At 38.0% G+C, this 13,300-nt stretch overlaps 3 protein-coding genes across 4 annotated transcripts; 1 reads left to right on the plus strand and 2 right to left on the minus strand.

The window, feature by feature from the left end:
• Positions 1-557: 557 nt before the first annotated feature.
• Positions 558-2,564, minus strand: LOC114722550 (protein RETICULATA-RELATED 3, chloroplastic-like). The gene is made up of 2 exons (XM_028908598.1): positions 2,299-2,564; positions 558-2,188 (listed from the first exon to the last, which is right to left on the minus strand). The coding sequence occupies exon 2, from the start codon at positions 2,163-2,165 to the stop codon at positions 1,110-1,112; it is 1,056 nt and encodes a 351-aa protein (XP_028764431.1). The 5' UTR covers positions 2,166-2,188; positions 2,299-2,564; the 3' UTR covers positions 558-1,109.
• Positions 2,565-3,653: 1,089 nt separating this feature from the next.
• LOC114722545 (uncharacterized) lies at positions 3,654-5,487 on the minus strand. Its single transcript, XM_028908589.1, has 4 exons — positions 5,436-5,487; positions 5,063-5,354; positions 4,749-4,879; positions 3,654-4,648 (listed from the first exon to the last, which is right to left on the minus strand). Exons 1-4 carry the CDS (start codon positions 5,472-5,474, stop codon positions 3,851-3,853), a joined length of 1,260 nt encoding a protein of 419 aa, XP_028764422.1. The 5' UTR covers positions 5,475-5,487; the 3' UTR covers positions 3,654-3,850.
• Positions 5,488-9,287: 3,800 nt separating this feature from the next.
• Positions 9,288-12,288, plus strand: LOC114722660 (uncharacterized). Of its 2 annotated transcripts, none has more exons than XM_028908740.1 (2): positions 9,288-9,546; positions 10,339-12,288. In XM_028908740.1, exon 2 carries the CDS (start codon positions 10,339-10,341, stop codon positions 12,037-12,039), a length of 1,701 nt encoding a protein of 566 aa, XP_028764573.1. In that variant the 5' UTR covers positions 9,288-9,546; the 3' UTR covers positions 12,040-12,288. The 2 variants fall into 2 exon arrangements, with proteins under 2 accessions (XP_028764573.1, XP_028764574.1); XM_028908741.1 differs by having other exon boundaries at positions 10,393-12,288.
• The last annotated feature ends 1,012 nt before the right edge of the window (positions 12,289-13,300 follow it).

Raw genomic sequence — 13,300 nt, forward strand, 5'->3', positions numbered from 1 at the left:
TATTGATGAGAGTGGAGGAAAAATGAAGAATACCATGACTAATGTTTATAAGGAGATTTTTCGTAATTTGTTATGATTTATAATATTTTGTTAGGGTTTATTTGTGAGATGGATTGTAGTGCACGGATTATATTTGGGATTTTGTCTTTTTGTTTTTTTTGTTTTTTTTCAATTCGTATGGGAACATGACATCATTACATTGTGATGCAATTAATTTTTTGCTCCCTCCACCAAATCCGGTGACCGGTGGAGCTCGTGGTAGTTAAGATATTCCTTTGATTATATTTTTTAAGAGAGAAATTTTTTTCTTGCTATTTATAATTTATATCATTAAATTTTTCATATGAATATAATTTTATTCTTCTGAATAATTTTACTATTCATTTATTACTGTGTAAACTCTGTGCTTTAGGATAAAGTACGTATTAAATATAAGTAAAGTTAAGAAGTTATTAATTTTTTAGACAATGTCAATGAAATTTAAAAATTTTCCTAATTCTGGTAAAACAGGTAATTTTTTTTGGCTAGACTGGTAAAATAGGTGATGAAAAATAGAATAAGAAGAGCAATAAGAAATATATATCAGGTCAGCGAAAAAAGACAGAAAAAGTTAGGAATAGAGTTGGTGGAAGGCAGGAAGTTGGCAATTTCACCTACAAAACAATTCTTCAAACCATAGCCGGCGATGATGTTACGTAAACAACAAGACAGTGTTCGTGGGGGGACCGATGAAAGGAAGATTGAAAGAACCAACAGAAATTCGAACGACAGGTGTCACAATATGAACATCATTGTCATTATTTATTGATCTAAAAACGATAAACTGAATGGTTCTGGGGGACCCATGGATTTCAGCAAACCTCCAAAAGCGCTCTGCGTCTCCGTCTCATCTCTCCTTCCGTTCTGCATATTTCCTAACAAGCAAAGCAATACTATTTATTTTGCACCGAAAATACTAGACTTATTTCATCATAACCTTCAAAAAGTCAGTGCATGCTCAACATAAGTCGCCAAAATAAGTTTTTATCAAGTCCCATGTGAGGACGGCAGCTTCCTCTCAAGACAAACCACGAAGGATAGAACCAAACTACTAAGTTTGATTCCCATCATCACTTTGATGTCGACTGATTGCTCTGCAAATCCTCTTGCCCTTCCCTTTCCGCATCCAACAACCTCTCCTTCTTCGGAGGCTTCTCAGCAGCAACGCTCTGTGACCCTGTCAGTCTCGCCAACACGACAAACGACATGCCTCCAAGAACATTGTTCACACATCTCAGTACTATCACTGACGACTTGAATGCAAATGCAGGAAGCCCCCTTTCCAACATGAACTCTATCCCATTCAGAGTTTGGTATCTGAGATTGCTGCTCACCCCCATGTGAATTGACCATGTCAGCGCATTCAGTAGTGGTGGCGGAGCTTTGTTGGGTGTCTCAAAAGTGGGGTCCATCTTCTTCCTCATCGCGATCAACCCATTTGAAATTGCAGTCCCTGCAAGTCCAGCAACTAACCCCACGGCAGCAAACACAGTTCCTTTGTACACCAAAGTGCCCAATCGACTCACAATGTTGTAAGGCCCTGGTTCGAACATGTGGCTCTTGGGACAACTCGCGAAGATCGCTGGTAGGCTCGAGGAAGAGGATGACATTGTGGGCGCTAGCAGATACATGAGTGTGAAATTCATGATAGATCCGACCACAAGTGTTGAGAAAACGAAATCGAGCTCGTTCAATCCGAAATTAGGCCGTGAAGCCATGTCGCCAAGAACACAAGCGCTCACTCCCACCAGCTCTTCCATCAGAACCTTGAAAGGGAATTGTGGATCTGCCGCAACTCTCGACCTCCATCCATTTAGAAACAGACCCAGGATTCCAAACCCCTCAAACGACGATGATGAGTCATCAAAGTTCCCGCCTCCGCCGCCTCCGCCGCCGCGGCGTCCAGTCCCATTGCTGCCGTCGCCACCAGCGTATGAAAGCCGCAATTTTTCCGGAAAACTACGATCAGACACCTTCGGGCTATTGATGAGATATAAAGAGCGATTTTGAATGTTAAGGGATGACGCGAAAGAAAAGACTTGGCGAGTATTTTGAGCGCGACTGTCCGAAACCGAACGGTAATGCCCGGAGAGAGGAGAAAAACGCAACTGAGCCACTGCCGACATGCTATATCAAGTTGATCCTCGATCTGGAAGAGAGCAACCACAGGCAAAAATCAGATCACCGTCAAAGATTAGAACATCAAAACAAAAGCATCCATTAAGTATGGGAAGGAGAGGAAAAACAATAAAGAAGTACCGGCAGATGATAGATCAGGATTTTGCTGATCTTGCGATCTGAGATGAGGAGGAGGAGCAAACAGGACTCTGTGCGAGACTGCTAGGTCACGCACCTAACCTCGAAAGTTCAAACCCTACAGATAGTCAAAACGCAAAATGAGTGAAGACTGAGGAACATGGAATCTTATATACGAGGGCCTCCAGCTCTCGAAAGTGGAGCGAGAATGCACCATGAGCGCAGGTTTGCACGTGGCGTTTGGGCTAAGGAACTTGGACGGCAAATGGGAGAAGTAGGTGGGTAAATTCTTTCTTTCTTTCTTTCTTTCTTTCTTTTTTTTAAAATAACAGCAGTAGGTGGGCAAATCTAATCAACAAATTTATGGAAGAATGACATCTAATTTCTAAATACCTTTAAAATATGCATATCACAAAATGGTCCATTTTGTTAAAAACGGTCCAAGAGACGGCATAATTATCAAGTACCAAGAGCCTTAAATGAAATTAAAAATTTGTGCACATTCACACAGATGTTCTTCGCTCCCGTTATAGTTAGGAGGGGGTTAGGATCGTGAGGGGCAGGACCGCGGCGAAGATGGCAGATCTCGAGAGTCACTGTTTTGTCCGGTACGCCATTCTTGCTGCTCAGGTCGCCAACAATGCCGCCCTCCTTACCAGGAACCGTGACGATAACGACGACGACCCAATACAATAAGGAGAACTCTCTCCCTGATTTCCCCCTTTTGCCTCAATAATGAAATTGAGAGACTAAAGGAGAGACGCAGATACACAAAGAAACAGGTGGCGGCTCTGCATGCTAATCCTTTTAACGTCGGATTCGGGTTAATTCATGGTCACCAAGATGGGCGCCAACTTTATTCAACTTTCTTTTCTTTTTCAGGGGTGAATCAGAACATTTTTCTAAGGTTTTCACTTTGGAGAATGGAGATAAAATTTTAAGGACTGAATTCTCCTTTCACCAAATCTTTTGGTGACTTTGGCTAACGTCTTCTTTGTTTGGTCAATTTGAATCGGATCAAGACCGATAAAATTTTTCAGGAAAAAAGAGGGATTAAACTAGAATAAAATTAAGTTGGGATATTAACCCGCCCACTTTTATTTTTTATATTAAAATATTTTTTAAATATGGGTGTATTTTATTATATTCATAGATGTAGTTTAATCAATGCGTTGATTTTATAATTATTAGGAATACTTTTTATGATTTTAATGTTTCATTTTTCTTTACAATTATGAGTTGACTTTTCACCGTCATAGTCTTAATTTTCATGTAAAATGAATTATATGCTTCAAATTAATGAATAAAATTAGCATGGCACCATATTCTTCATATTTAACACCAAATATAAGGATCTCTGGAAGTATGGCATATTGAACCACCCGCTTGGTTTGGTTGGTTGCAGTACAAGGATACACCGGCATATTATTAAACAAAGAATAGATTTTAATGTGGCCCTAAAATCTCAAAAAAGTCATTTAATTTTAAAGGAAAGGAGAAGATTGCAGATTGTGACTGTAAATAACAGTGCTCAGATCAGTCAGACAGTTCCATGTCAATGCTCCGTGTAGCATGCTTGAACAGAGCAAGGCTTCTTGCCACCTTTCGAATTGTGCTCAGAGGGGTTTATTTGATCAAGCCTTGTCTTCAAATATGGTAGATTGAAAACGAAACCAGAAGCCAGTGGCATAGTTTGGTTTGACTGCAAGATTTTCCCAGCCTCAAATGAGCATGCTACATATTCTTGATCACTTCTTATGTGTTGCATCCTCAGATTTTGCGTCTGGATTTTATCTTGCTTGAAACTTGAAGTTTGAAATTCCCATTTGTTTTTAAACCTCAATTTCGATGCTGTATGAGAATGCTCTATAATTGATGATTTTGACATCTGTTCTTTGATATCTGACTTGGATTGGCCTAATAACATTGTCTCAGACTCGCCTCCTATTCCTTTGGACCCATCAGCCAAACAATCTAATTTAGCAACATAAGCTCTTGAGTGATCTAAATCAGACCAATAACTCTTGTCACATTCAATAGGCATACTTTGACTTGCCTGAATATTATCTTTTAAGGGACTGTGAGCTTTCCCTTGGCCAGCATTTAGTGCCATTTCCACTTGATCATGATCAATACCATCGTTGATATAAACTACTTTATTTCCACCAGCAATCTCCAAATTAATACTGTTAACACATGTATTTATTGTATTAAGTTTCAACGGGGCCGTTGCAGATCCTGTATAAATTTCATATCCAAATAACTTTCTCCTCACTGTGTTTTTGACTTCTTGTCCTAAATCTTTGACAAACAACATCAAGCTTTCTATGTACCCAATATCTTCCTGATTAACCTATAAAAGGGAGAAGAGAGGAGGAAAAAATAATTATGGCAAGTTTATGCTACACTACTACTGAATTAACATATACGATAAGAGAGAGAGAGAGACAGACTTGCTCGAGGAGTTTCAATTGCCCATAAATCGTTTGAAAAATTGATTCGCTCTCACTGGGGGACATGTAAGGTCTGTACGTACATCGCCTATCAACTTCAAAAGATTTATATCTCCCGCTATTTCTAGAACCTGAAAATATGCATCAATGATATAAGGAATCTGATTAAAAATATTTTGAGCTTTTTGCCACCACATAGGATCAACCAGAAAAGTGGCCTTCACATAGTGATCAACCAGAAAAGTGGCCTTCAGTTTGAATATTAGAGGGAACATAATAAAATATAACACACTATCCTAGTTATTCCTTCTCACCCATTGGATTCTCAAGAACTCTGGCATCGACATGTTTAGCAATGTCAGACCGGCCATGATTTGACTTGAAGTTTTCCCTGTATGGTGTAGCATTGGACGAACCTGCTATGTATTTTGAGGACATACTAACAGACGATTCACTTAATTTTACATTTCTTGAGTCTTTGAAATCTTTTTGGTTTCTCATCCTACCATCCCTTTGTATTGTCTCTGAGAATTCCCTTTCAAAATTATCAGGATTGACTTTTAAAAGATTGAAAACCTTCTTAGCGAGCTCATTTATAGTTCGAGCCTGCAAAATGAAAGGGTTGACAAATAATTCCCTATATCATAGCACGAGACGTAATAAATTCACCAGGATCACATGCCATACCTGCCTGAAATATATCGTCCTAGAAGCATTAAAATGCATTGCATTGTTGAATATTAGAAAAAAATCATCAATGTTTCAACCTTGTAATACATTATGAGAGCATTAATGGTCAACAGCCAAGGCTTTCATGGTATATTCTGGAAACATATAAGGTTTAGAAGTAGATGCAAATTGTTTAGACTTTGTACAAAAGCAGGAAGAAAACCGATGATGTGCAACCAATGATAGATTATGATCCCACACCTCTTTTGGATCCACTGGTTCAGCAAATATTTCATAAGTGTCTCTCCTGTATAATATAAAATATCATTAAGTACTGAGTTTACATTATACAAAACAGAGCAGACAGTTAGTTTTCGAAATACACCTCTGCAAAATATTAAGGATAAGTTCAAGTATGTGTTTCTCAGGCATGGAGATTGCAGAGGTTAACTCCGATGGTTGACCTGATACAAATGATAAATGCATTAGAAGTCAATCTAATAACCATTTAGTGTTATAATTAGAATTCTGAGGCCAAGGGTTATTGTATAAATTTCTTCATTTCCATGGCCACCTCAAATTTAGTGTGCAAATGAGAAGGATTAAACATCATAGCTTGATTTAATGTCAACATAAGTGGGTTAAAAGATCAAATTTTCAGAGATGGCAAAATCCTTACCATCTTTCCTTTGAATATCTTCATCACATGGTTTCTTCTCCTGCAAATAGTTTGAATAGGTGGTAAAACCATCGCAGCCAAAGATGATGATCATGGCATCAATAACCCGCACAACTCATAATGTAAAGGTTTCTGATCAGACTCACGAAGAACTAAGCCACTTCTTTGGGCAAGTATTGTCAAGGACAACGCGTAGTCCAAAGAATAGCCTATGCATCAAGATTTTCAAGCAGTAAAGTAGTTTTTTTGGCCAAAAGAGGATTCCAGCTAACATCGTTGTATCCTTTGTTTACTTGTCCCAGTTAAAGTCTTATAGTAGACCTCACTCACCCAAATGTACGAAAAGAGGAAAAATTGCAAAAACAAAAACAAAATAGTATCTAAAACGGGGCAAAATGCAGAAGACCATCCATAGGCTTCTCATTCATCCAAAAAAAAAGGTTAAAAAGCAAAAACCTCCTTAGCTGGAGATATAGTCAACTCATCGACTAGCCTCAGTTTCCTCTTCTTTCCACCCCGCGTCCGAGATGCTGGTCCCAGATAGTTCTCCAGGTGGCACGCTATTTTGTCAGTGCAAGTGGTACTTCCACTTTTGCCAAAGTGAACAACCGGCTCACCGGATGATCCATGGATCAGCCAGGCTTCCATTGTACATATTCTCAGGCTCCTCCTCTGCCCCTCTTTCAATGTCGCTCTTTGTAATTCTCTACCATATAGCAACAGACGCTACAATTTATCCCACAAAATGGCAAAAAATGGAGAATGACATACATCAACACCAAACCTACCTAGCCATTAATGCAAAGGCGAAACCGCCAATTTCTAGCTATGGGATTGATGATGATCTCAAGGCTTTATAAAATTGAGGGGAATGCCGAGTATAGTGACAAACGTTAATGGAGTTTACTTGTTACGGCTTGGAAATATATGCTTACTGCATTTGAGAGATATGAAAGAGCCGAAACAGGCATTAACATTAACATCTCAAAAGGGGTTAAATATGCGTCCCATTCTCAGTGGTTAAGAGCCATAAATTGTACCATCAAAGGCAAGAAGAAATTATGAAGATACGGGAGAATTACTATGGAAATGATCATGTAGTGATGTGATGGCATGAAAATGTTGTCAAGGTTGGACATTGTTAGTTAGCAAAATGTTGAGGGAAAGATGAAGCAATCAATAAGGCTAAATGAAGAAAGAAACGGACAAATTTTCTGCGGGTCCCGTTAAGGACCATGAATTTAAAAAAAATACAACAGGGAAATTATTCTTTTGTTTTATCTTCTTTGATTTGATTCCAGAGCAGCATGGCTTCCATTTTGTTCTTTTTACACCTTTTTTTTTTTTTTCCGTGGGGATGGAGAAGCAAGTTAACAAGCTATTCTTAGGGTGTGTTTGGGATAGCGGTGGTAGAAGTAACTTTTTTTCAATCTGACTTTTACAGAAGTCAGATTGAGTAAAAGTCAGATAGATATGGTAATATGATTTATGTTTAGATTGGTTTTTGAAAAAAAATCAGTTTGAGAAGTTGAAACATATTTGGATGATAAATATAAAAGTAAGTTTGGATATAAAATGACTGAAAAGGACGTAAACTTTATTAAAGAATATATATTTATTTTATATGTTTATAATGTGATAATTGTCAGAGAAAAATTAAAATTAAAATTATAAAAATAAAAATAGTTATTTTTTAAAGAATAATAAATTTATTTTTTAAAATGATTTTATTATTCAAAAATAATTTTTTTAATATTAAAAACCAATTGGCTGGATTAAAAAAAAAAGAACTCACATCATGTATTCTCTCTCCTCCCTCACTCGTGGGCCCCACGAAGTGTGTAGTGGAGAAGCTGTAGGTAGGAAGGCAGAAAACCTGAAGGCAACAACAGGGAAGCTGAAGGCAGGAGCTTACGAAAAAAGTCCATTTCCTGTATAAGTCCTCCATTTATCTTCATGGTGAATCCAAACATCTCTTTTAAATAAGAAGTTACTTTTTTCAACTTTGACCAATAGAAAAGTCAGTTTGAGGACCATCATATCCCAAACACACTCTCAGTTGTCCAAACCATCTTTTTTGCCAAACCAATAACGTTGAACCTCTCTGGAGCTGGGGCTCAACCTGATTACATTTCCATCTCCTTCACTCTCTCTCCCCCCCTCCCCTCTCACTGTGAATCGGTGCATAAAGTTCATTTTTCATGCCTAAACTAATATAAGTTCTTACAACATCTTTGTTTTTTGGCCAAAACGTCCAACATCTATTCTTCCGGTCTTAAATATAACACTTTTTTTGCAGTGTAAATATAACACTTTTTTTGCAGTCTAATTTACACTGCAAAAATAGTTTTATATTTAGAACCGGAGGAGTACTTACTCTTTCGACCTAAATATAAGATACTTTTCTGATTCTAAATATAAGACTCATACACTATAAAATAGTTTTTATATTTAGAATCGAAGGGAGTAATATTTTTTAGACTAAAATATACTGAACTGTCCTCTCTAAATTATAGAAATCATATTTTTATTTTAAAAAACCTATATGTGTACTTTTTAAAATGGTGAAGGAATTGACTGGTGTTTTGTTGCTCGGTGTTACTTCGTTGTTATTTCTTGCTGTTTTAGCTTCAATAGTTTGTTTTGGTTTCGCGACTGCTGCTGAGACTTTGTATTGACTTTGTTGTGCTTTCTAATTAATAAAATCATATATTCTGATTTTAAAAAACAGTTTTTTTTTTTAAAATTTTGGAGCCGACGCAAAATATTAATCTTGATTTTTGTATATTTGGATAGGATAGCGAATTGTGAAGGAGTACGGAAGGAAAACTGAAACTTTGGTTGAATAATACTACCTTCCGTTCTAATTATAAGAGCCAATTAACTAATTTGAGGAGATTAAAGAAATAAGTTGAGTTAGTTATTTGTCCTAAATAGGTGTTGTCTTTCTTAAAATATCCTTACTAATCAAATATATTGATTAGAACTATAATTGTTAAAAAAATTATTTTAAAAAAATATATAAATATAAAAAATAAAATAAATTAAACTCTTATATTTAAAATCAAAATAAAAATTAAAGAGTTACACATAGATTGAAGATAGTATCATGAATAGCTAGTCTGCTTTCAGAAGGGCGGGCAGTGCGGACATGACGAGATCAAGGGCTTGTTTGGATTGACTTACAAGTCCTCGGGTGACGATCTGGTAGTAGGGCACGTCCCTCCTCCTTCTTTTCATTCTCAGTTCTCTTCGTCTAAGATTTCATCGAATCTCAAAGGGGAATTCATCTTACATACCGAGTCCTCTGTTAAGTCTTAATGCCCCTAATCTGACCCTCGTTTCGCTGTACTTTCTGGGTTTAACTTCCGCGTGGTTGTCGTAAATCTTTCAAGATCCAAACCTATTTTGACTACTTATTCAGCTGCTCGGGTTCATTCTCTTCCTAAGGTAACGATCTCAAGATTGCGAATTTCTAACCTGGTAAAAAAAAAAAAAACCTCAATTTAACTGAAGACCTGACTTTTGAGCTTTGGTTCTTGAGAACGACTTATGCTTTACGTATCATTGTTCTCATTTTTTTTTTTTTAAATCATACTCCTATCCGATCCTTGATGAAAACACTCCATGGTCTGGGTATTCTTTTATCATTGGGTTACCTAAAAGTTGTTCTGGTTAATGTTTATATGATATTCCATGTAGCTAGATCGATACACTTCGCCTTTCAAATGCTTGTACTCTACCTCGGTGCTTTCAGTCCCCACATTTTGCATATATCATATGTTTTGTATTAACCTTCTAATATAAAGCTCTTTAATTATAAAATTTTAGTGAGCTTCTGCATCATTTTTGTTTCTGTTATTTTTCTTTCCAGCAATCAATTTGGTATTGACAATGTCTTATTATATATATACATGCCTGTAATTCGAGACAAATGACTAATTAGAAGGAGCTGAATGCTGAACGTGCAAAGTCCATTCTCCTGTGCTTGTAATGACATTTGATCTTGAAGTTAAACGTCTAATAGCATCTGTGAATTCAACTCCCGCGTTTCTATTAAGTAGTTATTTTGTGTGACTCCATGGTGTAGAACTGTAGATTGATCATAGTACTAAGGAGTATGACTCATTTGAACTAAATTTCAATGCCCTGTCACTAATCCAATCTTATTTTCCTCCACAATTATAGCCCGTTGACCATATGTTACTATCTTTAATCATCCATTGCTTGGTTTGGTTTTAGATGTCTGAAAATTCTGAGGGCACTTCATCTGCATTAAATCGGTCTAATTCTCAGGTTTTTGAGGACACTGCCCTGCTAGCTGACCACTCAGTCCGGACTGCAGTATGTGCTCTCTGCCAAAAGGCCCTATCGCCTGATATTGAGATTATAAATGATCTTGCACCTATTGGTTTATGTGGTGATTGTAAATTTTTATTACTTGAAGACGTTGGGACACATTCCCAAAACCCCCAAAGAATGCATAGGGCAGGATCCAGGAACAGCAGTTCTGAATCAATTGAGAATGGCTTGTCACGTCAGCTTCCCGGTATGGCTAATTCTGTGAGACAAAATCAATCATCTGCATCTGCACTGGATGATCAGCCTGCTGATGGCAATACGCCCTCTTGGCTATCGCAGTATGGTAGTGCCCATACTACCCCTAGTGAGTCTCGAAGATGGAGGCGGGTTTTCTCTGATACTGATAGTGATGGTTTTGATAACTGGAGTTCTCTTTATGGGGAGAATGAATCAAATGCAAGTATTAGGCGCTACAGAGTCCCCAGTGGTGAGACTGATTCCTTCTCTTTCAGTGCTTATGGAGCTGAGTCTGAGGTATCGATGGATAGATATAGTTTTGTGGGTACAGGAATCTTAAATTTACCAGATGAGGGAGATGAGTTTGATAGTGACACTGATATAGATCCAATGCATGCTGGCCTTAGCCATTGGAATTCTGATGATATGGAAGAAGAGGATGAGGATGAGGAAGAGGAAAGGGAATGGGAAGTAGCTGAGGCTGAGGAAGCGGAAGCCACTGCCCGCCTTCAAATATTTTTTACCTCAAGTCCAAGTGAGAGAAGTGACCTCATTAACTGGGGCCCACAGTTTAATTTTCCTGAATCTGAGGAATTATTAAGTAGGAGAGTTAGGGATAGATGGCAAACTTACACTGATCACAGCTCCAATTACTTGGAGGAGGCACGTTCACCTCCTTATGGTGCAAATTTTGGGGATTATCTTGATGCTAGGCAATTTGAAAATCTGCTAGAGCATCTTGCTGAGAATGATAACTCAAGACGAGGAGCACCTCCTGCAGCAGTGTCTTTTGTACATAGTCTGCCCTGTATTGTTATAAGCAAAGAACATGAGAAGCATGATGAACTTGTATGTGCCATTTGCAAGGATGCCTTGTCCATAGGCGCTGAAGTAAATCAGCTTCCCTGCTCTCACCTTTATCATGCCTGCTGCATTTTGCCATGGTTGAGTGCACGGAATTCATGCCCTCTTTGTCGTTACGAGCTCCCTACAGATGATAAGGAGTATGAGGAAGGAAAGCGCAATATTGACATTAGAAGTGAGATCCATGAAGCGCAGCAGCTAAATGTGATGGATGGCAATTCTTCTGATGGAGCTGAAGCAAATGAAGAGGATGGTACTATCCAAGCTGGAGGACAGCAAAGTGAGCTTGTGAACATGGTTCCTGTAGTTAATCCTTCTGCTGGGAGGGGCGGTAGAGGAAGATGGTTTTTCTTTGCTGCTGCTCCAATTGTTAGTCTAGTGGGTATTGTTATTGTCTTATGGTTAGGCAACCCTCTAATTGAAGGTAGTAGACAATTGGGTTGCCACAATTTACAGGGGCAAAATCAGCATCAGGTTCATGTTTCTGCCTCACCCAACCATAGGGAGGATAGAAGCAGAAGATGGTGGTGTCTCTTCTAAGTATTTATTGTTCAGTATTATTTCCTTAATGGTTATTTATGGCTGATTCTGTATTCTTGTTGGGATGATCACGCATTAGCTGGTCTGCGTGGTGTTCAGTTAGCGGAGGTTAACCTGGAAATTGCAAAGGTTTTCCTTGCTTTAATTAGTGTCATGTGCTTTTCCTCCTATCAACTTTCCAGTTTCTCGCTATGCTTACAAGTTTTGTGAATAGGTATGATTTATGAATTTCAAAATGTTTTCGTGGCATGATGTTTCTCCTATTATATTTATTTCCCTACTTTCTTTTTATCTGTTCTGCTTGTTCCCGAACGCTTTATTCCGCAAATTCTCATCCAAATCATTTCGGAGTCTAAATCAAATAATAACAAACACAACTAGCATTGATCCAACAACACTGCTTGGACCTCCTCCTCTTTTCTCAGTAACACCTTTGGACTCTTTCTGCGCCTACTTGAATTTTAGTGCCATGTGACAACCACCGTTTATACGTTTTGCTCATTTATTTTTGACAGGCACAGTTACCCTCTACAATCAAGTATTAAATGTGAGTACTTAATAGGATATGAATTTTGGTTTATCACATTGTGAAGAGTTAGCTCGTTCTACTAAATCTAACCTTTGTTAGTATATATTTTGTTCATTAATCTCAAATAAATAAATTCAGAAGTAGGCATGTATGAGCCGTATGCAACAACCACCGTCTACAGCCTCTAATTGAAGAACTAGAGAAGACCGATGTCAAAAGCCAACATGCTCTTGTTCAAAGATTCCTCCGTAACTTTTTTCCTAGTAGATATGACAAATTCATGCAGTGGCTTACGAAGCAGGTTGAACAAAGCACATAAAACTTGCAAGTTTCAATCATTGTTAATCTAATTTTTCTTGCATACATAAAATTTGCTCATTAAGAACACCTCCCATTGTTGTAGAGCAGCTTGTTGCTGCAAATTCGCAGAACAAAAATCAAAACCTCCACCGAAGTAGACTGAGAATATGGAGATTTGAAGAAAGCTTAGCTACTTAGCAATTTGGCTTCAAGGCATGCACCTCCCTAAGAAGCAACAGAATTACGAGAGCTTTTTTTTTGGTCCAAGAATTACAAGAGCTTTATTAGCATCATTGTAACGCGCTATGATATGCTGTGGATAACTGATGACGTGGAGGAGGATGACAAGGAAGATAGGCAAATAGCACAGCAGGATCATGTACTCCGATGGGGTGAGAGAGTGAGAAGACCCATGAGGAAGCCGAGGGAGAA

Source organism: Neltuma alba, unplaced genomic scaffold, assembly GCF_004799145.2.
Source record: "Neltuma alba isolate B1F8T4 unplaced genomic scaffold, ASM479914v2 tig00012097_pilon, whole genome shotgun sequence".
In the NCBI taxonomy this organism is placed as follows: domain Eukaryota; kingdom Viridiplantae; phylum Streptophyta; class Magnoliopsida; order Fabales; family Fabaceae; genus Neltuma; species Neltuma alba.